The sequence below is a fragment of the Papio anubis genome, chromosome 15 (assembly GCF_008728515.1).
Source record: "Papio anubis isolate 15944 chromosome 15, Panubis1.0, whole genome shotgun sequence".
Lineage (NCBI taxonomy): Eukaryota > Metazoa > Chordata > Mammalia > Primates > Cercopithecidae > Papio > Papio anubis.
Genome location: NC_044990.1, coordinates 9,926,385 through 9,953,079, shown reverse-complemented (window position 1 = coordinate 9,953,079; position 26,695 = coordinate 9,926,385). Strand labels below are relative to the sequence as shown.

At 44.4% G+C, this 26,695-nt stretch overlaps 1 protein-coding gene and 1 long non-coding RNA gene across 12 annotated transcripts in view; one reads left to right on the top strand and one right to left on the bottom strand.

Annotated features, from left to right (window-relative positions):
* The window catches only part of LOC103879142, a 52,974-nt gene extending 42,970 nt beyond the window's left edge, over window positions 1–10,004 (top strand). Inside the window, exon 5 of the long non-coding RNA XR_004178636.1 lies at window positions 9,909–10,004. This is a non-coding gene — a long non-coding RNA (uncharacterized LOC103879142). The remainder of the gene's footprint in view (window positions 1–9,908) is intronic.
* The window catches only part of TEX26 (testis expressed 26), an 80,277-nt gene that overhangs the window by 14,637 nt on the left and 38,945 nt on the right, over window positions 1–26,695 (bottom strand). For 4 of the 11 annotated variants that reach the window (XM_031655780.1, XM_031655778.1, XM_003913735.4 and 1 more), the window contains one exon: window positions 24,315–24,972. In XM_031655780.1, the coding sequence (XP_031511640.1) occupies window positions 24,911–24,972 (62 nt within the window). In that variant the 3' untranslated portion in view covers window positions 24,315–24,910. Of the gene's footprint in view, window positions 1–3,881; window positions 3,953–13,058; window positions 13,400–14,772; window positions 15,278–17,461; window positions 17,703–24,314; window positions 24,973–26,695 lie in introns of those variants that run through there. The other 7 variants (XR_002518272.2, XR_002518273.2, XM_021929526.2 and 4 more) reach the window with 5 other exon arrangements.

Genomic DNA, 26,695 nt, shown 5'->3' with positions numbered 1-26,695 from the left:
ATTTTCTCTTATATCACAACCCTCAGTAAGAATCTGTTAAACATATATATGCACACATGTTATCGATTATATATATACACACACACATACACCATATTTTGTGAAACACTATAGACCTTTAATTTGTGTAATGTGCTCTTATTTTTTTCCTATTCTATTCTATTTCCTTTTCTCTACCCCTAAGCTGTGTCTACTATACACTAAGCCGATGTCATAACTCACTAGTGGGCAGAGAGCTGCAGTTTGAAAATCACATCACGCTTTGCCACGAGACTTTCTTATGTTAGCCATTCGACAGGTATTTTCTGTGCTCTTGGTAACCTTCTCAGTAATGGGCACAAACAAGCACTCAACAAATATTTGTTGAATTCAACTGGATTGAGGGAAGCTTACAGTTATGAACTTCCTGGGTTTGTGTCCCTAATCCCTGCATTCGAGATCTAACTTTATTTCCCAAGATTTCAGAGACATGACAAAGACAGTACCCTTCTGGGAGTGCTGTATGAGTCATTCTTCATAGTTCTAGCAAATTGAAGAATCATTTCCAATGCTGGCGCTACTGGTGGTCTGTCTGCCCACTCTTAGTGGACCTGCCCGTAGAAGCAAGGATGCGGTCCTGCGTCTGCCCTGCCTGGCTGCGTGAGGGTGAGAAGATGGAGGGAAGGTGCCATATCATATCACTCATTGCTTCTCTTATGTCAGGCTGGTGTCTGGCACACAGTAGGTGCTCAGAAAACACCTATCGAATTGAACCGAAGTGATATCAGGCCTCCAGGTCTGTTTCTTTATCGTTAATGGAAGGAAATTCGACCAGGTTCTTTCCAGCTTTAAAAATCTAATTCTAAGTAGTGTCAACTAGATCTGACTCTCTGCAGAGGTGGAATAAACAGCTACTACATGCTGTGTTCCAGCTGTGTAAGGAAAGGCCCCTCCCCTTACAGACATGCTCCCCGCTGATGTGCCGGGCAGGCCAACTGGAGCGGCACAGCTTGCCATTAAGGTATTCAGTCTTGCCAAAATACAAAAACGTCTGCAAAGGTACCTGCAAGCTATTATCAGTCTTTTACACCAGACTGAGAAAGCAACTTCCAGAACTTTGCCTGGGAGCAGACCCTGAGAGAGGGAGGAGTACTATACGAAGGAGTTGACCTGCAGGTAGGGGAACAAGCTTGGGGTCCTCAGAGATGGAAGGAGTATGGCGACACTGAAGGTGAACTCGTACCAGCTCACAAATGGCCCAGTTCAGCTGCTTGCTGTCTCTCCTGGGCTCTTTCCCAGTGTCTCTCAGCAAAGAAGTGAGCGGTGAAGCTCAGAACCTCTTCATCTCCTCTATCCAAAGCCAATATTCTGCTCCATGAGCAATGCTGGCTCTCGTATGTTCTAAGGCAAATTAAAAATAGCTGCTGTGTGCTTATTTTTCTGCAGCGAATTTAAACGTGTGCCACTGAGGCCATCCCTTTTTACTTTGAAGTGGCATCATCCCACGTCCTCCCACACAGCCTGGATCCTGCACCAGCCCACACACACCTCACGCTGGGAGCTTTAGATCCTGTCACTATTCCAAGCTGGCAATGAGGAGCCTCGGGCCTCAGAGGCACCCCACCAAACACAGTCCAGTCACAAGCAATATGGCTTGGGTAAGTGCAGTCCCCGAACTGGCTAACCCAATTAGCAAAGGATGGAAACCAGGTGGAGTTATTTCCATGTCTTGGCTATTGTCAACAGTGCTGCTACGAACATGGGTGTGCAGACATCTCTTTGAGATCCTGATTTCACTTCTTTTGGGTATACGTTCAGAAGTCGGATTGCTGGATCATTTGGTAGTTCTATTTTTAATTCTTTGAGGAACCTCTATAAAGTTTCAGTTATGCAAGATGAATTAGTTCTAGGGATCTGCTGTATAGCATTTCACCTATAGCCAACGATACTACCAAAGTCAACAATACTGAATGCACTTACAAATTTGTTAATAGGGTAGATCTCATAGTAAGTGCTTTTAACACACACACACACACACACACACGGCATGGGGAAAGTTTTGGAGGTCATGGATATGTTTATTACCTTTTTTGTGATGATGGTTTCATGCATTTGTCCAAATTCATCAAATTGTATACATTCAATATGCACAGTTTATTATATATCTAGTTGATAAATAAAGCAAGTTGATAAAGATCAATAAAAAAGCTCAATATTGTATATCTAGTTGATAAATAAAGCTAAAAAAAACCCCCAAAAACCAAAAAACCCAGCTTGACCACAGTTAAAAACTCTCTCAACCATGAAGTATGCCCCACAGAGCTCCCTCTTCCTCTGACAGCTACCAAACCTTCCTACTTTATCCCAGCAGACTGAAAAAAGACTTGCTGGGAAAGGGAAGGTTGAAGTGGAGCCCACACAGATGACTTCTATGTGCCCCAACTTGAGAGGGGACCAGCGATAGATTCCTCGTGAGGCTTCACCATGCTTGAAAGTGCATCACACAGGCAACAGGTTTCAGACTTTCTTGACTGTGACCATTTCACAGGACTCAAATGACTCCATCTTCACTTGGAAGCAAAAGTTTCACACTGCTTGTGCTTATCCTGGAAGCTGCACTCCGACAGTAACTGTTGGTCAGTATTTTAGATGCCAATCATATTCCAGTGATCTCACCCACAGTAGGAAGATCCTTGCCTTCAGGAAAGCCTCTTTTGAAATATTATTTGCACAGGTAACTAAGGCAAAAGGAACAAAACCCAATTCTTAACTTCTTATAATCCATTTCCACCTTACTGTTCAACGTTAGTCTTATTTCTGCTGTCCTTCAAGGCCCATCTCAAATGCTACCTCCTCCAAGAAGCCTTCCTTGTTCCCAAAACCACAAGTAATTTCCCCCTCTCAGTTTCCCTGTTAGGATTACGTGTCTTTTGGATACAGTCTTCCTCTCCTATTGAGTTCCTGCTTCCTAAAAATTAGCCATGAGGCCACCATCTGCACAGATTTTGCCATTTCGGTGTTATTTACTGAATATTTTTCTTTAAGTAGCCTCACTTATTTTCTATACTACCGTCTTTAGCCTCATTCTAAACAAAAGTAATCTTGAAATAATGGATTTCATGGACTTGTTATACTCTTACAGCATGTTAACATGTAAATGACATTATTAAAATTTTAAAAATCTCATTATGGTACCACCTAAAAACATCTCTTTTGAGGAAAAATTGCGCTAGCTGTGTAAAGCCTTGAGGGGCTGGATTTCGTTTAAGTTTGATTTTTCTCTAGGGCTCAGTCTATGGAATTGCTCCATAAATGTTTGCTGAATTGAAATCAAGTGCAGTGGATTGCTGGAAATTATTTACACACTAACATTGTTAGCATGAATCTGATTTATCCAAAGAGGTGATTGTCACTCTGGAAAGTAAAGAATGGGATTGGACTGGAAAGGAAGTGGGCATAGGAAGGGAAGTATTGGTGGGTATGGGAAAGCCAGAGGAAGAAGCTGGCAGAAGCACACCACGTGGGTACGGAGGTGGCTGGGAGGTGTGTGAGTTTGGGGAGGGGGGTTATAGGCAGCAAAGGCGGGATGCCACCTTCTGCAGAAGGCCACCAAGCACCTGTTCTGGACCTGGGATTTAAACGGGGTCATTGGCAGAAGGCTAACTTCCTGGCCTTGCCTAGGGGATTCCAGCCCAGTCCCAAGGCCCCGCCTGGCAGACTGCCCTGGCCCACCGATGTGGCTGCGCCCCTACCTTTTCTGTGCTTGGGCTCCGAGCCAGGACTGTGCGGTGCGGGAGCTCCTCGGTTCCCATGGAGTGGCTGTGCGTTCTCCGCCGGGTGAGGCAGGCCCACAGCAGCCAACCCGGGGGTCGGCACTTGGCGGCCCCTGCTCGTCCACCGGCCGAGACCCAGCGGGGCAGGTTTGGGCTAGATGCATCACGGGTCCCTCAGGATCGCCGCTGTGTTCAGGGTGCTGCGCAGACCCCACCCGAGACACAGGCCCATCAGGGTCTCAGTGAGACTGGGCCCACCCAGCCCGCATGCGACTCCCTTCTGTGCAGCACAACAGCCATCTTCCCAGAGGTGGTTCCAACCACGAAAATGACTCTGGAGGGTAGGGGGATAGGCTCTCTGCCTTTACTGAACAAGATGGAAGACATCGGGCTGAAAGCCCTTTTTCACCCACTTTAGGAAGAAAAGAAAGAAAAGCAGGAGCCTGGCACGGTGGCACCTGCCTGTATTCCCAGCTACTCAGGAGGCCGAGGCAGGAGGATCACTTGAACCCAGGAGAGATCGAGACCAGCCTGGACAACATAGCAAGACTCTGTCTCAAAAGATAATCATAAAAATAATACTTTTTTCTTATTTATTCATAAATAATGAATGAAAAACAGGACAAGAAAGAGTTCTCTATCCCAGCCACTCATTTCTTAAACACTTTTAATTCTGCACATGTAATATAACAAGTAAGTAGTAAACTACTAAGAAAAAAATCCACAGTAGGTAAAGATTGTAATCACATAAAGTCTACATCAAAGTGAATCTGACATGTATTTCATGATAAGTTTGATTGTATTACATGGTAATTAGATATGTGACAGTTTGTTTAAGCAATAATCCTAATTACAGTTAATTTTACAACAGCACTTTGGGAGCTGCTCAGGAAAATTCCCAAAGGTGCCTGAGATTGCAGTTCTTCCATGTGACTGTTTCTGTCTTGAGGAAACAGAGGCAACAATAGATTCTCGTCTTCTATGCCCCAGCACTGTGCCCTTGCAGATCTGTGCTTAGGAGAGCATAATGCCTACTAGTCCCTTGCTTAAACTTTCTTCGTTTAAAGATCTTGCTTGCTGGATCTTCTTGAAATAGAGAGATTAGGGGAATACTCATCTCTCTGGTTGCCAAATAAGGCCGCAGAAGTTTGCAAGCTCATTTCATCTTGCCCATAACTTGGCTCAGGGGAAAGGAAGTTGTCTCCTTTAGGGCCCAGCTATAGGTTATAAGCTGGACTGCAGGGCTTCTGTCCCCTGTCATCAGAGGACTGCCATCTTCAGGGTGCAGGATTTGTGGGTGATTAACAGTGCCCCCTTTAGGCAGGAGGCTGGGAGCATCATGGTAAAACCTGGATGTGGCTTGGATTCTGCGTGTAGGATCCATTCTACAGGGCCCAGAAACCCTTTAAGGACTCACTTACTCTTGGTACCCTGATTTTTTTTTTTAAACGGAGTCTCTCTCTGTCACCAGGCTGGAGTACAGTAGTGCCATCTCATCTCCCTGCAACCTCCACCTCCCGGGTTCAAGCAATTCTCCTGCTTTAGCCTCCCAAGTAGCTGGGGCTACAGGCAGGTGTCACCATGCCCAGCTAATTTTTGTATTTTTAGTAGAGATGGGGTTTCACCATGTTGGCCAGGATGGTGTCGATCTCTTGACCTCATGATCCACCCGCCTTGGCCTCCCAAAGTGCTGGGATTATATAGGGGTGAGCCACCGCACCCAGTCCAGTGCCCTGATATTTTATTTCACCACGTCCAAAGAACACAGAGTCTACCTAGAAGAAAGAATCCTCTACTAATGGCAGGCCCTACACTCCAAAAGGCCAGACCAGGCTTCTCTGGGGTCAGGTAAAGGGAGAATGGAGAGACGGGATGAATTGAGTGAAGCAGGATTTGGGCAGATGGGAGAGAAGTGAGAGAGTAGAGATGATTCTGGAGCATGGAGCACTTAAACGAGGTACTTGGGGCAACCAAAGTGAGAGCACTGGGACTTGGCAGGAAGGGGACTGACGGGGGAAAGAAGGATAGGAGATGGGAGCATTATAGGTGCATCACAGTTTTAGCTGGGGCAGTCGAGTATAGAGCTACAGCTGTATGGGTTACGATATTTACTTTCCCCAACTGTCAAGTGGTGATCATCACGGTGCCTGCCTCATAGAGCGAAGAGTAAAGCAAATGTTATAACATGCGTGCAGTGTTTAGAGTAGTGCAAGGCATGTAGCAGGTGCTCCATGCATGTTGACTATTATCATTATTATCATTGAAGCCAGGACAGCCTCCTACTATCCTACAAGAGGCTGGTCACAAGCCCTTGACGCTCTAGCTCACAGCTGATTGGGCACAGTATAAAGGATGTCCATCAATCCAAGGACTGTTGAAAAGATGGGCTGGACCAACGCAAGTCTCTCTCAGTGTCTAAACTAGCACATTTGCAAAGTATCCTGGTGGGACCGAAAGAAGCAGGTATGTGGAGTAAGCTGGGTTGTATAAACAGTGGGGCTTCAGGGTAAAAATTCTGAGCTATTTATTCTTGGATCCCTGAATATCCTTTGAATCCAAAGCCACTCTCCCTCCAGCTTAATAAGGACCAGCCCTGAAACAGCTTCTTGCTCTAAGATTTCTGTGAGATTCTTTGTTATTCCACCTGTGTCCCTACCACAAAACCCTTTGGCTTGAGTCAACTCCAGGGGATTCTGTTCCTTGCAATTCAAAAAGCCAAAATAGAAGGAACTAATTGTCTTTCTGGTAGAATGTTCACACATGATTCCTATCTTCTTCTCTTTGCTTTTCTCTTTATTTTCTACAGTGAGTCTAAACAATCAGTTTATAATTTTCTATAATGAACACTTATTCTGTAGCCAGAAAAAAAAAAGTATTGTTTAAATGAAAGAATTAGCCCCTCCATTTGTAGCAAGCAGAAGGTTTGCAAGAAAAAGACCAAGGAACTTTAGGTCTGATATGTGTTCAAGTGACTTTCTTTCTTTCTTTTTTTTTTTTTTTTTTTTTTTGAGATAGGATCTCACTGTGTTCCCAGACTGGAGTGGAGTGATGTGATCCCAGCTCCCTGCAGCCTTGACCTCCTGGGCTCAAGCTCAGCTCCCCCAAGTGGCTAGGGCCACAGGCATGCACCACCATGCCTGGCTAGTTTTTAAATCTTCTGTAGAGATAAAGTCTCACTATATTGCTCAGGCTGGCCTTGAACTCCTGGGCTCCAGCGATCCACTTGGCTTTGGCCTCCCAAAGTGCTAGGATTACAGGTGTGAGTCACTGTGCCTGGTTGAAGTGACTTTCTAACTATCCAGTCATGTGACCTTGGCCATGCTGCCTCACCCTCTGAGCCTTGCTCCTAAAATGAGAAGGTGTGCTAAGGAATCCCTAGGTTTTGTTCTGGTTCTAAATACTGTTGCTATCCCAACCGTTACCCAACTTAGCAGAATCTGTACCCACAAAGCTGCAGCTAGTCTGCGGGGGATGGTTTACTTGGGAGTCAGCCTCTGTTCAACATTGAAAGCAGCTCCTTCAGAATGGGAGTGGGCACAGTGAGGGAGCACTGCTGGAACTCTTCACTCATGTCTTCCTCCATCATCTTACTTTGACCAGCATTTATTAAAAATATACCCTACACCAGACAATGTGCTAGCTGCCGAGACAATGAAGACAAAACCCAGGACAGAGAGGGGAGCCAACAATATTACGGTGCAGTAAGTGCCATGTCAGAGGCTGTCCTTGGAGCTCTTCAACAACACAGAGAGGAAGCCCTTACCTCTGGCTGCCAAGGTCGGTTGGGGAGGTGCTTCCCAAAGGAGAAGTCATTGGAAGGGTAAGTATTAGTTTTTCAGGCAGACAAGAGGGGCTGTTCTTCCAGGAACAGACAGAACAAGTACAACAGTGCAGAAGCAACAATAAGCTGGATGCTCTATGTAATCATGGAGCTGCTAGTGGTTAAGCATGAGTAAATTCTGGCGCCAGCCAGGAAAGGGAAAGAGATAAGACCAAAAAATGTGTAGGGGTGGGATCCTGAAGGAAAGTGCAGGTCATATTAAGGAGGTTGGATTTCATCATCCCTAAGAAAATGAAGAGCCGTCTCAGCAAGGCTTCGGAGAAAGACCATTTTCCCTGCAGCATGAAGGAGAGATTGGAAGGGAAGGAGACCCTTTGCAGCAGCCCAGGACAGAACTGCAGGGGACCTGCACCAAGGCAGGGCAGGGGGGCTGGAGACCAGCAGCAGCAGTGACTGCAGGGCTTGGGGAGAAGAAGGATGGCTCCAGGGCTCTGACTGACACAGGGGAAGAGGCTGTGAGAAAAGGAGAAAAGAAGTGCAGTTTAAGATCATTGATTCCCCTGGAGTCATCAAAGCCCCTTTTGAGATATCTGGGTAGAGAGGCTTACCAGGAAATTAGCAATAAAGGTCTGGAGCTCGGGAGAGCTATAGGAGGCACCATCACAGCAGGGTGAGGTTACTCAGAAAAGGGGTCCCTCAGGACAGACAGTGGGAAAGGGTGTCTTGTCCTCCTGCAGAAATGTTGGTGTCATGGATGTCTGTGTGCACAAGGAATCAGGCATCTGATGGCAATGGTCGAGATTAGTACTTCAGAGGTGATTGTGCACGCAGATTAACAGAAGATCAGAATTTGGGGTCTATACTGGAAAATATGAAGCCAGAGGATTTAGGAACAAGGGAGATAAGAGTCAGAGACAAGCCTTGGAGCCAGAGACATTGCAGCTTGCCCTAGCATGAGTGACGCATGGTGGGTGGGGGTCCTACTGATCCTAAAGGTGCAGGGCAGCCTTCCCTGGAGGCAGGATTTCTCCCCGGGTTGTCTGACTGGCTCCTCCATCTTCAGCATGCTGGGAGCTGCTGCAGCCTCATTCCCTAGGAATGGTCCCACCATCCAACGAGCCGCCCAGCCTCCCAACCAGAGTCATCTTTTACTCTCCCGGAAACGGAAGCACCATCTGACCCGCCACCGACACTCAGAAGTCCAGCCATGATTTTCTTCTTTCTCACCCTCATCCCCTTTATCTGCCCAGGACCATGTCATTAGCTACTGTCCTCCTGTGGTCTGCTGTCACTGTGACCCCCGACAGCAGTGATTTCTGGGGCCCCCTAATTTTTGCCTTTCTCCACGATCCTTCTGGATCCCAGACCACTTTCCTGACCCTTCCTTTCCTCATGCCACCCCCTGCTTGGAGCCTGGGGCTTCCCTCGCCCCGTGGTCAGTACGGCCTCCACTGCCTTCCACCTGCCTCTCTCAGGTTTTCTGACCTTGGGCAAATTACTTAACTTCTGTGATCTGAACTTTCTTGTCTGTGAAATGAGGTGGTTGGACCAGGTGATCTCCAAGAGCTTCCTACCATTTTTCTGCTGCACTTTAAAGACTTTTCTGATGAGTCTCCCCCACCCCAACTCACACAAACCCCAGGCTTCCAGGTCCCCTCGCCCGCCCAGTCTCCCCTAAGACCTTCTGCTCGGTTTTCCCACCCAAGGCACCTCTCCACTGCAGCAGATGTGGACATGGAGGTCGAAGCCTCTGTTACAGGTCAAGGCTATTCTGGTTCAGTGGTGGGTGTGGGATACAGCCCAGGCCTCTCTATCCATCTGTACCTCTTTGTGTCTGACCAAGACTAGGTCCAGTTGGGTAGGGACAGGTCACATGATTTTATCATACTACCTAATTAAAAAAAAATCTCTGCATTCTTCATTAAATGTTTTCATGTTTTTGTGAAGGTCAGAGGCTTCCTCACCAGGAAATTTCTAATTCAGGCTTCCTTTGACAGTGTATTTAGGTTTGTACTGACATATCCAAATGCAACCATCACGGGTCATTCCTGTGCACTCTCCCCATTCCTCAGTCCTTTTACCAGGACCTGCCTGTCCCCACCTGCTCCCAATGTTTGCGTTTGCCAGACCACCCTCTTCTCTCCTTCCTGCCTTCCTATGTCTGGCTCTTGTTTTCACATCCAACACACATCCACTCCCAACACCCCATTAGGCTCTCTTATTGGGAAGATCCACTGGGCCCAGTTCTTACTGGGAAGATCCATTGGTTTAGCACCCAGCCTGTCCCCGGTGGGCCTGAGCCCCACCCTTGGCTGCTGTGATCACCAGTGGCTGTGGGTGGAGCTCTCATTACCTGCTCTCCTCCTTGCCCACAGGTCCTTCACACACCTCCCCCTCCGTCTCCAGCCTGCTGGAACGCAGACACAGAAGGGAGACTGAAGATGTCCTGTGCAAACAGAAGTTGAAATAAAGCGAAGCAGTTCAGACAAGAGCTAATCCAAACCATCACAGGGGTGCATTTGTGTGGCGGTCAGATCAGAGCCAACACTAACATCCTCAGCTCCCTTGAATTCTGTGAATTCTGTCTGCAGAATGTGCTTACAAGGCTGGGAGACATCGGCCTGCTTCAGATCAGGAGCTGGCATGCCCTGGTTGCCCATGGCAACCCAGCTGCACGGGAGTGCTAGCGTTTGTAAATGTGTGTGGGCTTAAAATTATATTATTGATTCTGTCTGGAAGACGATAGTCTGATTTGTATATAGCTCTGAATAAATTACTCCTTATCCTTTACAGCCGTTGGAGTATGAACCTCTCTCTCTTTCTCCTTTTCTTCTTCTTCTTCTTCTTTTTTTTCTTTTTTTTAGAGAGACAGCAAATTGTGTCAGCAGATGTGAAATGAAATGTTTCCCATAACAACCATACTAGAGGAATCAACATCCAGGGCACTAGCCTGGAAAGTAGTCCAGGAATTACTGAATAAATAACAAACGCATTTGGGAGAGATGGAGCCTCTATCGGGTAGTCTATTCCAAAGAGAACATACGGTGTAGTCTGAATTACAGTGAGATGCAGCCAGGAATAGAGAGAGAGGCAGCTCCACCCTGGACTCCATCACTTCAACCTGAGCCCAGGCTTTCTCTTTTGTCTTCTCCCGGTGTGGTATATATTCAGGTGGACTGAATTATTGCCTCAATTCCTCCTGCTCCTTGTATCCATACTCTTTGCCCTATAACTCTGTGGATCCTCCTACAAAAGGCATCATGCATTGCCCTTCACTCTGGGCTTGGTCTTGCAGCTTGCTTTGACTAACTGGTAGAAGTGGCAGGGTGCCAGTCGTGAGCCTAGGCTTTAAAAGGTTTCAGGAGTTTCCACTTGCCCTCCTGTCATCACTATGAGAAGAGTCTGCCTCTGGTAGCTGCTATCACTTTAGCTGGGACCCAAATGAATACACATGGGGAGAAGTCACCCCCTGCAAATCCAGCCAGATCAACGGCTCTAAGACCTACTCCAGCCTAGACAAGCCACTCCAGCCGAGCAGCGGCTGGAGACATAGGAGGAATACCAGGAGACTGTACAGGCAGACACTGGTGCCTGCCATGCTGTGTTAGTTCACTTTGTGTTGCTATAAAGAAATATCTGAGACTGGGTAATTTATAGAGAAAGGTTTGTTTGGTTTACAGTTCTGCAGCCTGTACGAGAAGTGTGGTGCTGGCATCTGCATCTGGTGAGGCCTCAGGAAGCTTACAATCATAGCAGAAGGCAAAGGGGGAGCAGGCATGTCACATGGTGAAAGAGGGAGCAAGACAGAGAGGAAGAAGAGGTGCCAAGCCTCCTTTAAACAACCAGCTCCCATAGGAACTAGCAGAGTAAGAACTTACTCATTACCATGGCGACTGCAGCAAGCCACTCATGAGGGATCCACCCCCATGACCCAGACACCTCCCACTAGGCCCAACCGCCAACACTGGGGATCACATTTCAACATGAGTTTGGAGGGGACAAACATCAAACCATAGCACATGCTTTTCCACCCAGCAACCATTCTGCCCATCTTTCCCTGGCTAACAGAACTCTGCCTTCGAGTAGGTGTTGGGGGTCATGCCCTTCATGAAAGGAGGAGTTTCTCCCTCATCTCAGTGGGTGAATCAAGGAGTCTGAGACAAGCATGGCAACCCACTTTCCTCTCTGATTTGGGTTTAGTCATAAGCGTTTGACACAACTTTGGCCAATCAGACGTAGGTGGAAGTCTACTGGGTGACTTTTGGGGAAAGGTTTCTCTGCTCTTAAAAAGTGATAAAAAAGGAGAAAGCAGAGTTCCAGTCCTGCCTCAGAGGGGGCTTCTGCATGGAGGTGCTGCAGAATCTTGCAACCAGGACGAATGTGAGGACTAAAGCTCACACAGTGGGGAATATTTCATTTAAATTACATGTTGAATTAGCCAACTTAGGAGAATTCGCTACCACCTATTTTATGTTGTAAGGTAATTAATTTTGTAAATGTTAGGCATTATGGGTCTTCTATGACTTTAAGCCAAAAACATCTGAAATGGTACTTGTGGTTTCAAGTCAACCTGTTAACTTGACCGTTAACCCATAACTTAATGGTTTCTTTTACCTTATTCGGGGAAATAGCAATTACCCAATCTGTTAAGTATATGGTTTGTCAATCTTAACACTAACTTAATATTATGTTTACAATTTGTTTCTTTCAACAGCCAAAAAAACAAATTATTCTGCCAAGCACGGAGCATGCTTTAGCTTAGTCACCACAGAAGAAACAGATCACTTCTAATTATGACATTTCGTCAACACTTGGCAAGTAAGAAAGATGGGTTGAAAGACTGCATCGGAAATATTCTAGAGTTATTTTCCTGCTAACATGGAAACAAAAGGATTCAATGTGAGAAGAAAAAATAGATTCCTAATGGTCAAGAGAACAAGAAAATTAGATAGAAAGTTAAATATAAAGTACCCGGAAGTCAAAATGTTTGAAATGACACTTAGCGCCTTAATTAACCAGATTTTAAGATAATGACTGTAGAGTCTGTATCTTCAAATGGTTTGGGATGTCCTTACAGCTCTTTGAATAGTGTTCTCTTTATTCAATTAATGCTTCTGAAAGAGCTTTAATTTTACATTAATCAAAAGCCCTCGTGATATTCTCAGGATGTACTCAAATTCAAGAGTTTTTTTAAGTGCAATTAAGTTATCAAGGCAGAGGCTCTGATTACAGGGACAAAAATTTCATAGCAACAGCCCATTAAACACACTGAGCCTGATGCATTGCTGTACACCCCAGTTCATGCCAGGCTGTGGGCGAAGTGGTCAGGCTTCCCAGTGAATGGAACCGACCTCCCTCTACCTTCCTCCTGAGGAGCAAAATACTGCTTTGACAACATAAACTGTTACCTTATACTACCCATTTTTACAGCAAACAACTCTCCACCTATAATCCAAGCTAATGGAATTTTTGAAAATTCTGTGAGAGTTTTTAAAAAACAAGGACTGAAAATAGCTTTTTCTTACCTGTTAACAGGAGAGGTTTCTAACATTCCCAAAGCAGAACTTCTTCCTCTGCAGTTGATGGTATCAGACAGCAACACTTCCCAAGTTCTCCTTTACTGGTTAGAATCATGTACACTCAGTCCCGTGGAGCTATCACTAATGATCAGAGAGATGCCTTGGGAAGAAAATTGTGCTGTTTTTATGCTGGGAGCAGCTGATGCTAGTGAGATCTACTCGCAGTGGAGGTTCAGCTTCCGCTGTCCCTGCTAGGGTTTGTTACTGGAGCACCAGGGTAGATTCCTCCGCTCTCCACTCTTCCCCGGGTAAGTGAATCCCATCACATGTGAAGGTAATTGGTGCTCCTGTGGAGTTGAGGTTAGGGGAGGAAATGTCAGGGAGTCAACAAAGAGGAAAATAACTTTGTTATTGAACATACTGTCTTATCATCTTGCCCAGCCAGGGTGAAATCAATAATAATTCTAACTTACATTTGGGTGCCACCTGCCATCCAAGACTGAATCCTTATTATCCAATTCCACTCCTCCCCAACTTTCCTTATCTCAGATGCTAACTGCATTTTTCCAACTGCTCAGGGCAAAAGTTTGGAGTCATCTCCCTCCCGCTTCTCTCCCAAACACACAGTGAGTCTGTCAGCAAGTCCCTTTGGCTCTACGTCCATAGAGGTAGATTCCATCCGAATCCACCACTCCTCGTTTTCTTTCCCAATACCTCCCAGCACAAGCCACCCATGACTTTCACCTGGGCTTTGCAACAGCCTCCTAATTGGTCTCCCTCTTTCCATTTCCGCCTCCTAGCAATATAGTCTATGCAGGGAGTGATCTTTTTAAAACAGAAGTTGGGCAGTGTCAAGTCTCTACTTAAAACACTGCCATATTTCTTTTCTCATTTGAAGTCCAAACTCAGAGGCATACCCTGGTCTGTACTTCGACCTGTTGGACCTCACCTGCCACCAGTCTCCCTCATTTCTCTGGAGCCACATTGACCTGCTCTTAGGACATGCAGGGCTCCTGTGCTGTTCCCTCTGCCTGGAAGCCTCTTCCCCAAGATGGTCCCAAGATTCTCCCCTCCTCCCACACGTCCACCAGAAATGAGGTCAGTGCCACATTATGGGGAGGGCTTCTCCCACCACCCTACCTAAAATAGCAACCTCTCAGGCCTCTTTATGCCCTTAGCCTATTGTATTTTTCTTTATACTTCTGAACTCGACATGGTGATACATATTTACATGGCAGATTTATATGAAGTACATGTTTGTATTACATGCATTTTATGTTTTTTCTCATACTTCCTTACTTGTTATTATAGCATATATTTGTTTATTAGTTTATCACTTTTCTCCCTTCAGCATATTAGCTCCATGAATGTACATTTATCCCCTTTCCTGAGGAATTCCCAGAACCTAGAACTCTGCCTAACACAGCTGAAGAATGAATTGGCACTTCCCAGTTTGCCCATGGCCCCCAAATAGTTCATCTACTTAATCCCTATAATAACTGCTGCGGGGTTGCAATCCTCACCTACATAGGAAGAAAAAAGTCCAGATAAGATGTGATGCATGTGAGATTTCATAATCAGTAAGCAATACAGCCATTTCTGTTTGGAGATAGGCCAGCCCAGCTCTCTGTCCTCAAGTGCAGGGTTCTTTAAACTTCACAAAAATGACCTCTCCCAGCCTTTTTTTTTTTTTTTTTTTTAAGTGTGGAGATGCTCTAATTTTAAATGCTACATGTAAGATATCATCTAGTACAGAACTTTGATATCAATTCCTCCAGATGAAGTTCCCTGGGGTGGACATCTGTGTAGCTTTGTTTGGGTTGGTTTGTTTGTTCTGCCCCGATAGCTTTATTACCTCTGTTTGGCTCACAGCAACTCTCTCCTATCACAAGCCCATTCCATTCAGTTAGGTGGAGCTGACTTCTCTCTGCCTCACTTCTTTCCTAAGTTACTATCACCACTATTAATTGGTTAATTTGCTGAACACTTCTTCAGGCTCTACATTTATGTAAAGATGTACAATTTTATATAAATGGGATCATACCATTTTGTAACCTGCTGTTTTCACTTAGCAAGATATCTAGACTGTGTTTCCATATCAATAAAAATAGACTTAAACGTGTACATAATGCTTCATTCTGAATTTCCTGAATGGTTCCGTATTGATGAGCATAACGGTTGTTGACATTTTTTTCGGAGTTTTATGTAGTGCTGTGCGTGGGGCCCTAAAAAGTTAAGAGAAAAAATTAGAGAACGGGCTTAGCCGGGGTAAAAAGGAACAAATATTCCTAGAAATGGGGTCAACTGCAAAAGGCGCAGTAGCACTCAGGCATCCTGTGACATGTGCTCAGCTCATAGCCCATCTATGCCCCATCGTCTTGTCCACAAGCATTCAGCCTCCTTATACAACTCCCCCGCCAGGCCCTGCCCCTTGGCAGACAGCCTTCCTTCTGCTGTCTTGCCTGTTGTATCCTTGCAACATAACTCCCCTTTCTGTAATAAACCTGCCTTTCTAAACTCATTCCTGTCTTGGTAAATTATTTTACTCCCACCTGGCAGCCTCAGACAATCACTGACCATGACATTTTGATGAACCATCACTACAAAAACCGGTATGTAACTTTCCCATTTGTGCAAAGATGTCATTAGCGTAATTTGAAAATGGAACTCTGAAACATATTGCCAAACTGTCCCTTAGAAAGATTGTACCCAACTTACACTCTGTTATGAGTTGAATCGTGTCCCTCAAAAAGATATGTTGCATTTCCAACCTTCAGAACCTGTGAATGCCACTTTATTTGGACCTAGGGTCTTTGCAGATGTAATCAAGTTAAGATAAAGTCATGAGGGATTAGAGTGGGCCATAATCCAATATGAGTGGAATTCTTATAGGAAGAGGAGACTTTGGACACAGACACAGAAGGAAGGTAGAGAATGCCATGTGACAACAGAGGCAGAGATTAGCATGATAAATCTACAAACCAAGCAATGCCTAGGCTACCAGAAGCTGGAAGAAACAGGGAAGGATCTTTCCTTACAAGCTTCACAGGGGCATGGCCCTGCCAAACAGAAAGAGGGACAAAAATTGATGGGAGGAAAAGTAGGTTTATTGGAGAGCCAGAAAACCGAGAAGATGCTGGACTATTGTCCTAAAGCACCATCTTAAGCCAGTACCCATTGTAGGTACTTTTCATGTTAAGGGCAGGGGAAAGAGGAGGGAATTGAGATGAAGAGCTAACCAGTAACCGCAGACAACTGGGTGCCAGCAAGGGTCTGGGGAGGTTGGGAATGTCTTTGTCCTTGGTCAGGTCTGAATGGTCCTATAAATCTTTAACAAAACATAGCTGTTTAAATATGTCTCCTTCAATCCCAAAGTGTTTTGTAAACTACATGATTGTTGTTTTTGCATATTAGTGCTCTAAAATTATCTTAGCCTATGAGCAGGAATGGGTAAAGGCCTCTTAAACAAAAATGGAGTAAAATAGTTTTGTTGTTGTTGTTGTTGCTATTACGATAACTCAGCAGCCCTTTTAAACATAGCGGGTACTCTTCATTTCACCAGTCACTCTCCCTGTGGTCTCACTCCTGGCCCCCCTTCCCTCATTTAGGTTACCTGCCAGGCCCCCTGTGATACTGTGACTTACAATAAGAAATACCTATTTTGGTCTTTGTCCAGTTTGCTGGCACGCAACTCCTGGAATGCTTTGAAGTGATAAGTGATGTGTCTTTTTGTACGTGAATGAGATGTCTGAGATGACTGCTGGGGAAGGAGGGAGGGTTCAGGATAGACTCCACATGCAGGCTGGTTGCCAGGGGAACCAATCCTCATTAGAGAATTGAGACTTTCAGCTCCATCCCCCAATCAGCGAGAAGAACTGAAGTTTGAATTAATCACCAATGGCAAATGATGTAACCAATTATGCACATGTAATGAAGTTTCCATAAAACTCAAAAGGAGAGCTTTGAAGAGGTTTCAGTTTGCTGGACATTGGAGATGCCCGGAGGAGGGTGTGCCTGAAGAAGGCCTGGCAGCTCCTTGCATCTTCCTCCATACTGTGCCCTATGTAGTCCTTCATCTGGCTCTTTCATGTGTATCGTTTGTAATATCCTTTATAATAAACTGGCATGTGTGAGTGAAGTGTTTCTCTGAGTTCTGTGAACTGTTCTAGCAAATGATCAAACTCAAGAAGGCAGTCATGGGAACTTTCAATTTGTAGCCAAGTCAGACAGAAGCTGTGACTAACTTGGGGACTTCCTACTTCCTGTTGGCATCTGCAATGGGGGGCAGTCTTGTGGGACTGAGTGGAATCGTCCAGCGGGTTCATTTTGCCTGCTGCCTAGATTGACCCAATTTATCAAGACAAGAAAACTGCAATAGAGAAAGTTTAATTATCACAGAACCAGCTGAATGGGAGACCATAGGTTTATTATTACACAGATTAGTCTATCCAACAATTCTAAGACTAGGATTTTTCAAGGATAGTTTGGTGGGTAGGGGTCCAGGGAGTGGGGAGTGCTGATTGGTTGGGTTGAAGATGAAATCATAGGGAATTGACGCTGTCTCCTTGCGATGAGTTAGTTCCTGGGTGGGGGCCACAGGACCAGACGGTGAGTCTGGGTAGAGCCATCGGTCATCAGAAATCCAAACACCTGAAAAGACAGCCCAAATCTTAGGCTCTACAATAGCGATGTTATCTGCAGGACTAACAGGGAAGTTGCATTTCTTGTGGCTAATTTGTTAGTCCTACAAAGGCAGTCAAGTCCCCAGGCAAGAAGGGGTTTGTTTTGAGAAAAGGCTGCTACCACCTTTGTTTCAAAGTTAAACTGTAAACTAAGTTCCTCCCAAAGTTAGTTCAGCCTATGCCCAGCAATCAACAAGGGCAGCTTGAAGGTTAGACACAAGATGGAGTTGGTTAAGTCAGATCCCTTTCACTGTTACAGATTTCTCAGTGTTATAATTTTTGCAAAGATGGTTTCCTGAGTCATCATCCTGCCGGGTCTGCGCTAACTCCAGGTAGTGTCACAATTGAATTGAACTGTGAGCTAGGAGGACACCTATCTGGGGCTGGAGAACTATTCGGTGGGGGAAAAACCCACACATGTGGTCACAGCAGTGTTCTGTGTTGCGTGAGAGTAGCTGGAGAGTATAGAAAGAGAAAAACTATCTTGCTTTCTTGCCTATGCACCCCCGTAGGCATTTCAGTTTGAAACTCTTGCTTTTGAAAATAGCCTAATTATAGCAGCTGTACATCCAATAAAAACCTGGGCCTTTACCTTGATCCAGAAACCCTTTCCTGACCCTTCAGGCCGGGTTAGGCAAACTCTTAGAAATCCCATAACATTCTGCACGTGGCTCTTGTAGGACGTTACTAAGATTTCCTTCTGTATTTGTTAGAACCCTGTTGATTACAAGTGGCAGAAATCCAGCTCAATCCAGCTGTAGTCAAATCAAGAAATGAACTGTTCGTGTGGCATGGGTGGAGATGGTTTCAAGGATAGACACTCCAGTCTCATCAGATTCTTTCGTTCCTCATACATCCTCTCTCAGGTCGCCATTCTCTGGGGCTGGTTGCCGTTGTGGGACTGGGAGGAAGACCACGGGCAGCTCTGGACACATCTTCTTACAGCCTCATAGCAACAGTCCCCATGGAAGAAAATCCTGGGCCAAACCCCAACCATGGCCAGAGAGGAAAGGTACCACATTCAGATGGTACCTGGCCCAGGCAGGGCACAGAGAGCCTTCAACTGACATCAGAACCACATGGCTGAATGGGGGTGGGAGAGTATCCCCCAAAGTGAGGCATACTGCTCTGGGCTGGCAAAATTGTAAATTTCATTACGTTTGCCAACTTGTCTGTATTCTTTGCTAGACTCTTAGATCTTTAAGAATAGAAGAATAGATTACTGTGTCTTTCATTTCTGTATCTAGTACAGCAGGGTGTCTGGTATGAAAGACTTTAAAAATATTTAAAAATAAATGTTAAATGAAGGATAAAGTTTAAATTGTCATAGTCATATGCCTTGAATTGTCTGGAATAGTCCCAATTTTGTGATATGTCTATGATATCTTTTTTATTAAGATTATTCTTTAAATGAATAATTTCCCTATTTTATAAAACTTTTTATAAAATTACATTCAAAAATTTATTCAGTACTTGGCCATACCCTCTGTGGTTTTCATTTAGCAAGTCTGGCCAACTGTTTTGGTTATATCTTATTTGACTTTCGAATTCCCTTTAATTGCTTTTTCTGGCCTGGTTGGTGCCACAGGAGGTTAACCCTTTGGACTGCATCTCCGTCAATACCTTGCTGGTAAGCATCCTTTGGGCTTGTCAGTGAGAGCCATTGCCAGGAGATGAGATTATGTGAGAGAGAAGGAGAAGCAAGGCTAGAGGAATTTTTCCCTTCTTGTTCCCTGTGACATGTCCCCCAAAATGACTCTGTCCCTTCTAGGGCACAGCAGCTCCCCAATAGCCCAGGTTGTCACAGGGAGAGGTGGTAACAGCTTTCTTCTCTCTCAAGTCTCTGGGAGCCTTACCCCAGGTTGATGTCCTCAGTAAGTAGTCCCTTTATTTAAGCCTCATCATCTGAAACAAATGGGGTGGATTCTGCTTCCTGCTTAGACCTTGACTAAACTACCAACTTAAGCTTCGCAGGTGCAATTTACCAATTAGATCCCCTCTCTACTTCAGTGGTTCTCACTCTTTGCTGTGCACAGGGATCACCTGGGGAGCTTTAGCACCTGTGATCTGTCTCGAGCAGTTCTGACGTAATTGGTCTGGAAAGTGGCCTTGGCATCAGGATTTAAAAAATCTCTCCAGCTCGTTTGATTGGGTAGCCAAGGCTGATAAGCACTGCTCCAGCCTCACACACCTCCTGTACAGAAAGGAGAATTCTAACACGTAGTGAAAACAACTTCCCATAACCTGCGTTTTATTTCTTACTTTCTTACAAATTATTGAAGCCTTCCTTCTAAAGGGATGTTGTTTTCTACTTATTCACAAAAGCATTTTTAAACAAAGTGGAACAATTTTAAATGCATTTACATAACTGTTTCTTCAAGAGGTTCAAAACAAAGAACGGATATTTCTAGAAAGCATAGAAATCCACTATATGTACTTGTATTTTGAATAGGGTGTGTGCAAGGGTGATGGCAGTGGCTGCTGTCATCATGGAGCTGCAGCAGGGAAGCGCAGCTGGGGCTGTCCTGGAGCCTGTGGGGGCCCTGCCCATTTTGAGTTGGGACAGGAGCTCCCCATGTGGCTACAGCCACCCAAACCACAGCTGCAGACCCAGGCCTCCTGCTCTAGGGAGCAGGAAGGAGCCCCATCCTACTGGGTGAGGCTACAGCCGCCCAAAATGCAGCTGTGGATCAGAGCCTTCCTGTGCTCTTGGGAGAACTGGGAACAGACAGGATCTGCCTTCCCAGGTGCTGCTGCAGCTGCCTCATTCGCGGCTGCAGACCTGGGCCTCTTGCCCCAGGAAGCAGGCAGGAGCTGGGGACTAGTGGGAGCCCTGCCTCTTCTGAGTTGGTGGGGCGGGAGCTCCCGGGTGCAGCTGCACTGACCTTCCAGGCACAGGACCTGGGCATCTCTGCAGCCTACACCCTCGAGTGCTCCAGAAAGGACCCCTGTCCCTGCAGGCTCAGGGGTGTCTGCTCCCAGTGCCTGGCCTCTCTCTGCTCCCAGCACCCACTCCAATCTCCCAGCAGGGTTGAGACCAAGTCCCAGTAGGAGGCTGACAGAGTCCTCAGTGGAAGGAAGTGGATCCTCAGTAAGGGCCCACCCTCAGGCCAGGGAGAGCCTGAAGACTAGGTGCTAGGCTGCCAGTCTCATGGTCTGGAGTGGGGACTCCTGGTGCCTCTTCCTGGCCCTCCCATGGCCACCCATGGACCAATTGGCATGCATTTCCTCCCTTCTGAGGTCCATAAAAGCCCCTGGCTCAGCCAGAGCAGGGCAGAGGATGGCCAGAGGACAAAGAGGGCAGAGAGATGATGGGACCAGAGGAACAGCTGCAGAGAAGAGCACCCTCTCCACTGACAGCTTCAGAGATGACCTGCCATCAGAAAGGGGCTACCCACTCCTCTGAGCTGTTCTAACATTAAATGAAACTCTTCACCCTTCACTTGTGTGCCTCATTCTTCCTGGATGCAGGACAACAATTTGGGCAAAGGTGCTGTGGCCACAGAGGTTCCCAACCAGAAAAAAATCAACAACACCCCAGAAATCCCCTAACAAGGGTAAGTTTTTCAGGAAGGAAAAAAGAGAATCAAAGAGCCATTGGGGGATACCACAAGAAAAAAAAAATTGCAGGATTAGTAACTGTTGAAAAACTACTATCTTACAAATATAATAATAGAGATTCTAGTGCCACATAATTAACTCATGCCAGGTCCATGGCTGATCTGGGTTTGCTGATCTTCTCTGAGAATGAACCAGATTAAAGCACTCACAGCTTCTAGCACATTGAAAAAAGCAGTGAGAAACTTTAAAATGTTCAATGTTTAAAACACCCTTGCCATTTGGCAGATTTTAAGATACAAGAGAACCTTGACCATACTCTTTAAAATGCAATTGCTTTTTAAACACACATTTGTTGATGGTGATAGAATTTAATATTTGTGAGAAAGAACTGATTCTACAAAGCTTTTCCTCATTTCGAGGGTCCCAGGAATGTTGCATCTAAATAAACGCTGTGCCTGTACCAGTCAGTTATGGCTACATTAGCCTCTGGCATGCAGCAAACAGCATTTATTTCTCATTCACAGTTTGTGAGTCACTGGGGCAGGTCAGCTGGGGGAACTCGTTTTTCTCCTGGGACCAGTGAACAGCCCAGGTTTATTTCTTCTAACAACCCATTAGCCAAAGAAAGCCTCATGGCTATGCTCACATACAAGGGCAGGGGAAATACATTCCATCTTTAGTGGGAGGCACTGCAAGGTTACATGGCCAAGGGTGTGGATACAGGGAGAGATGAATAATTGGGACCAATAATTCACTTTACCACCAGCCCTAAAGCAAAGTCTGTCGAAGATGACTCTCAATACTGTATTTACAAGTAGAACATCTTGCTCTAGAGTGATATCACTGACAAGTTCTAGAACCCTGTATGGCAGGTAAGATGACTTTTTGTGTCCAGACAGATGGCAGTACTCATCCATAGGCTCTCTGCCCCAGGGCAAGGTAGGTGATGCTGGCTTTTCTTGGCTGCCCTACCCCCAGAATACCAAAATGATCTCCAAAGAAGTAATCAGGGTTTGAGGGGAGGAGGAGAGCATTGAACAGGTGGTGCATGGAGAATTTCTGGGGCAGTGAAACTATCCTGTGTGATACTGTAATAGTGGATACCTGGCACTATGCTTTTGTCATAACCCATAGAACTTTATAGCACAAAGAGTGAACCTTAATGTATGTAAATTTTTATAAAATCATTTGGGAGGTCAGGGATCCCATTTGGGACCCCCAAGGTGTAGAGATAGGTTAAAAACTTAAGATGCATGCACAGACACATCTGCAGTGGTGAAAAACTCAAGTCCTACACAAAACTTTGCTACCAAAATTTGAAGAAGACAAATAGTATAAAATCAACATTCATGGGTGATCTGCAACTTGAATCAATAGAAATTTATTGAAATTATATTTCAATAAATTTATAGAAATTTATTGACTGTTGTGAAATAAAGTTACATAGAATACAAGAGTCTATGCTATCAGAAATACAATGGCACTCACACCATGATCCAACTCTTGCCTCCTTGATCTCTTTTTGTATGACTTTTCCCTGTCCCCGGCCAACTCACTATGCATATGTCAACCAGTCCACCTTCTTCCAGTTCCTAGAACACCAAAATCGTTACTATCTTAAGGCCCTTGCCTTGCTGTTATCTATGCCTGGAAAGGTCTTGCTCCATCTCTCCAAGGCTGGCTCCTTCTTCTCTTGAAGTTTCATCTCAAATAGGAGCCTCTTGGCGCCTCCCTCTAGAATGGAAGCTCCACTACTGTCTTTCACTAGTGCATTATCCCCATCCCCTAAAGCCCTGCTTGGCATGTAGTAGGTGCTCAATAAATATTTGTGGACCAAAGGGGCTACTCATTTATTAATATTTATTAATATCAGGGCCCTGACGGAGTATGGCCTCTGCTTTGGAACGGTTGCTGTGAGGACAGTCAGGAAGCCCCACACTACACACACTGAACCAAGAGAGAGTCCATGTAAAGCTCCTGGGTGGTCACTCTGACAGTCTTAAGCACTCTAAGAAAGGCATCAAAGCAGCTTCGTGCTCAAGTATTGACCCAGATCTGCAAAGGACGTTGGGGTGGGGAGACGCTTAGCTGATAAATAGAAAGCTACCCCTGTCTAAAGCAGGGATGGTTGGGATATGACTGCCTTGGTACAAAATGGGAGCAGGAAATAGGACAGGCCCAAACAAGGGCTCAAAAAAGGAAAAAAAACAAACCCTAAAGCAACAACAACAACAACAAACTCTTGCTGCTGGTGGGAAACCTAGAGGGCAAGCTTCTTTTCCACACGAGCCCTGCTGGCGGCTGTGTGTGTGTGTGTGTGCACATGCGTAAGAGCACATGCGGGGGATGTAGTGAAAAGTACAGTGTGAAATGAGGAAATAAAGGATATCTTCTCAGTCAGTAGCCATGGGAGGAACGGGGAAGTACAAGGTCCTGAGAGCATAGAGATGATGGAATTTTTATATATTGGGGGAGAAACCCAAATCTAGTAATGACCATGTGTAATAAAAACCACTAGTATCATGAAAAACAGTATATTTCCACACCTAACATTAGAGGAGAAAATGAAGAAAATTAGGATAAGTAAAACTAAAAAGAACAAACAGCAAATGGCAAGCAAAAAAAAAATGATATAGAAAACATAACCCAGTATGTGAAGCATCACAGTTGCTCTGTACTGACTAAATTCTCTAAAGACAAAGACTGTCATGTTAGTTACAAAATAAAAGCCAGGCATAATTTATTTCTAGAAACAAAGTTATAAAGACAGATTGGAAATGAAAGCAAGGACATACTGAGCAAATGCAAAGGTAAAACCAAAATCAAACCAGCACCAATAGCAACATTAATATCAATTAAAATGCAATTTAAAGCCAAAAAGCATTAACCAGCCAACGATGAATAACATATAATGGGCAATGTTAATCAATGAAGAAGCTCTGTATAAAATTCATAAACCCTAATAGAATACAAAATACAGCAGTCACATACATAAAGCAAAAAACCCAGAAATACAAGGGAAGATTAATAAAAATATATTTATTGTGGGAGGTTCCAATATTCTTTCAGAATTGGACAATTCAAGTATACAATTAAAGATATAAAGGATTTAAAAACTACAATAAACTATAATTTTTTTCTCATATTCACGTAACACACAATCATATACTTGATTAATGGCATTAAATAAAACAGTAATTGATTTCCCAAAAGCAGATTTTGAAACTTTCACTCATTCAAAGAAGAGATAAGCAATAAAATGATTTTTTAAGTCTCTAATTACTGGGACATTAAAAAATCTCTTCCACGTAATTCCTAGTTCACAGGAGAAATCAAAATTGAAATCACAAATTAAGTATCCAAAAGGGAAAAGAAAAAAACACTGTATCAAAACCTATTGGATACAGCAAAAGCTATGTTCAGGGGAAATTTTGTAGCCTTAAATAATTGTATTATTTAAAAATAAAGCAAAGCAAAAGACACAAATTCTTGACTATCCCAACATAATTGAAGCTGTTTGCATCTTATTTTTCCTTGATAATTGAGAAAATGACTAAGAATGTCCTTGTGCTTCCATTGATTTCAGATTTTCTTCACTTGTACTATTTTCTCTTTTCATTTCTTCTCTTTGTTAGTGTCACAATGAGTACGAATAAAGCGATCAATAATTTGTCTATCTGAAAAGTATGAAGAAAAACAGGATGCACATTTCCATGTAAGTATTTAAATGCTAAATTGAGAAATTCTAGGAAGGAAGAAAATATCTGATAATATTACTAAATACACAAATTGGATAAGAGATCAAAATAATAGCAGGCTATTATACCTAATACCTAAACAGGCACAGTTGTGTAATTATTGATTAAGAAGAGTAAACTTAATATTCAAGGGACAGAACACGAATTTCAGAATGAAACAGGCTTAAGCTTCAGTTCTGTGCTGGCAAGTGTTAGCAAATGATTTAACCTCTCCACTTCCTCGGTTGCTCATCTTTGAATACAGTCAGCAGTACTTGCAATGCACAGACGTTGGAATAGATTAGGGATACTGTGTGTGAAGCACCCAGACGGTGCCTGGCCTATCAAAAACAATAAATGGTCATCTTATCCTTTTATTACTGGGTGCATAGTAATAAACAGTGATGATAAACAATACAGATTATTGTTCCAAAATTTTCATAGAAGCCAGGGCTGTTTTTGTACCCACCAACATTGGTAAGCTTTGCTGTCCTTGAATGGTAACTGTTTGACCTTGGGAAGGCCCTTCAACTCCCTTCCCTGGCCTCCATTTCCTGATCTGTAACATTAAGGAGTCTTGTCTGGTTCTGAACATCTATGATTCCCTACTCCTAATCATATATACATATATATAATTTTTTTTTTAGATGGAGTCTCACTCTATTGCCCAGGCTGGAGTGCAGTGGTGCGATCTCAGCTCACTGCAACCTCTGCCTCCCACGTTCAAGCAATCCTCCTGCCTCAGCCTCCCGAGTAGCTGGGATTACAGGCATGCGCCACCACACCCAGCTAATTTTTGTACTTTTAGTATAATCCCAGACTCCTGAGCTCAAGTGATCTACCTGCCTCGGCCTCCCAAAGTTCTGGGATTATAGGCAGGAGCCACTGCGCCCAGCCCCTAATCATATATATTTTTAATAGTACAGAGTGGAGCTGTAAAACTTTATTCACTCCCAGCAGTTATCACCTGTGCAGCCAAAACCAAAAAGGAGTGAAAATGCAAATGATGTCATGCTCATATTCAATGTTCATGTTATCCTGCTCAATGTCATGAATGCCAGTGGAGGCCCGTAGATCAGGGATGTCTGTGTGTGCGTGTGTGTGTGCGTGTGTGTGCCTGTGTGTGTTTGTTCCTGTTTTCTCTCCAATTATGTCTTTATTTGTTTTTGTGATTTCATGTTCAATTTTGAAGCATCCTTACCGTACTCCATACCTTGTCTCCAGTATTTTTTTAGTTGGGTATTCTTTTCATAAAGTGAAATTCACTAATCTTTTGTGTACAGTTAGATGAAGTGACACATGCATTACTGTAACCCATGACCACAGGATGAGATAGATCATTCCTTCCATCTCAGAAGACCCTTCATGCCCCTTCCCAGTCAACACTCCCTACTTCAAGACAGCCACTGTTCTGGTTTCTTTCATCAAAGGTAAGTTTTCCCAGTTGCAGACCTTCAAATAAATGAAATCATACAGAAGGTATTCTTTTGTGTCTGGCTTCTTTCATTCAGCATGTTTTTGAGGTTCATACATTTTGTTGTATATATCAATAACTAATTTCTTTTTATTGAGTGGTATTTCATTATGTGAATATGTCACAGTTTATCTATTTTCCTACTGTTGGAGATTTGGGTTACATCCAGTTTGAGACTATTAAGAATAA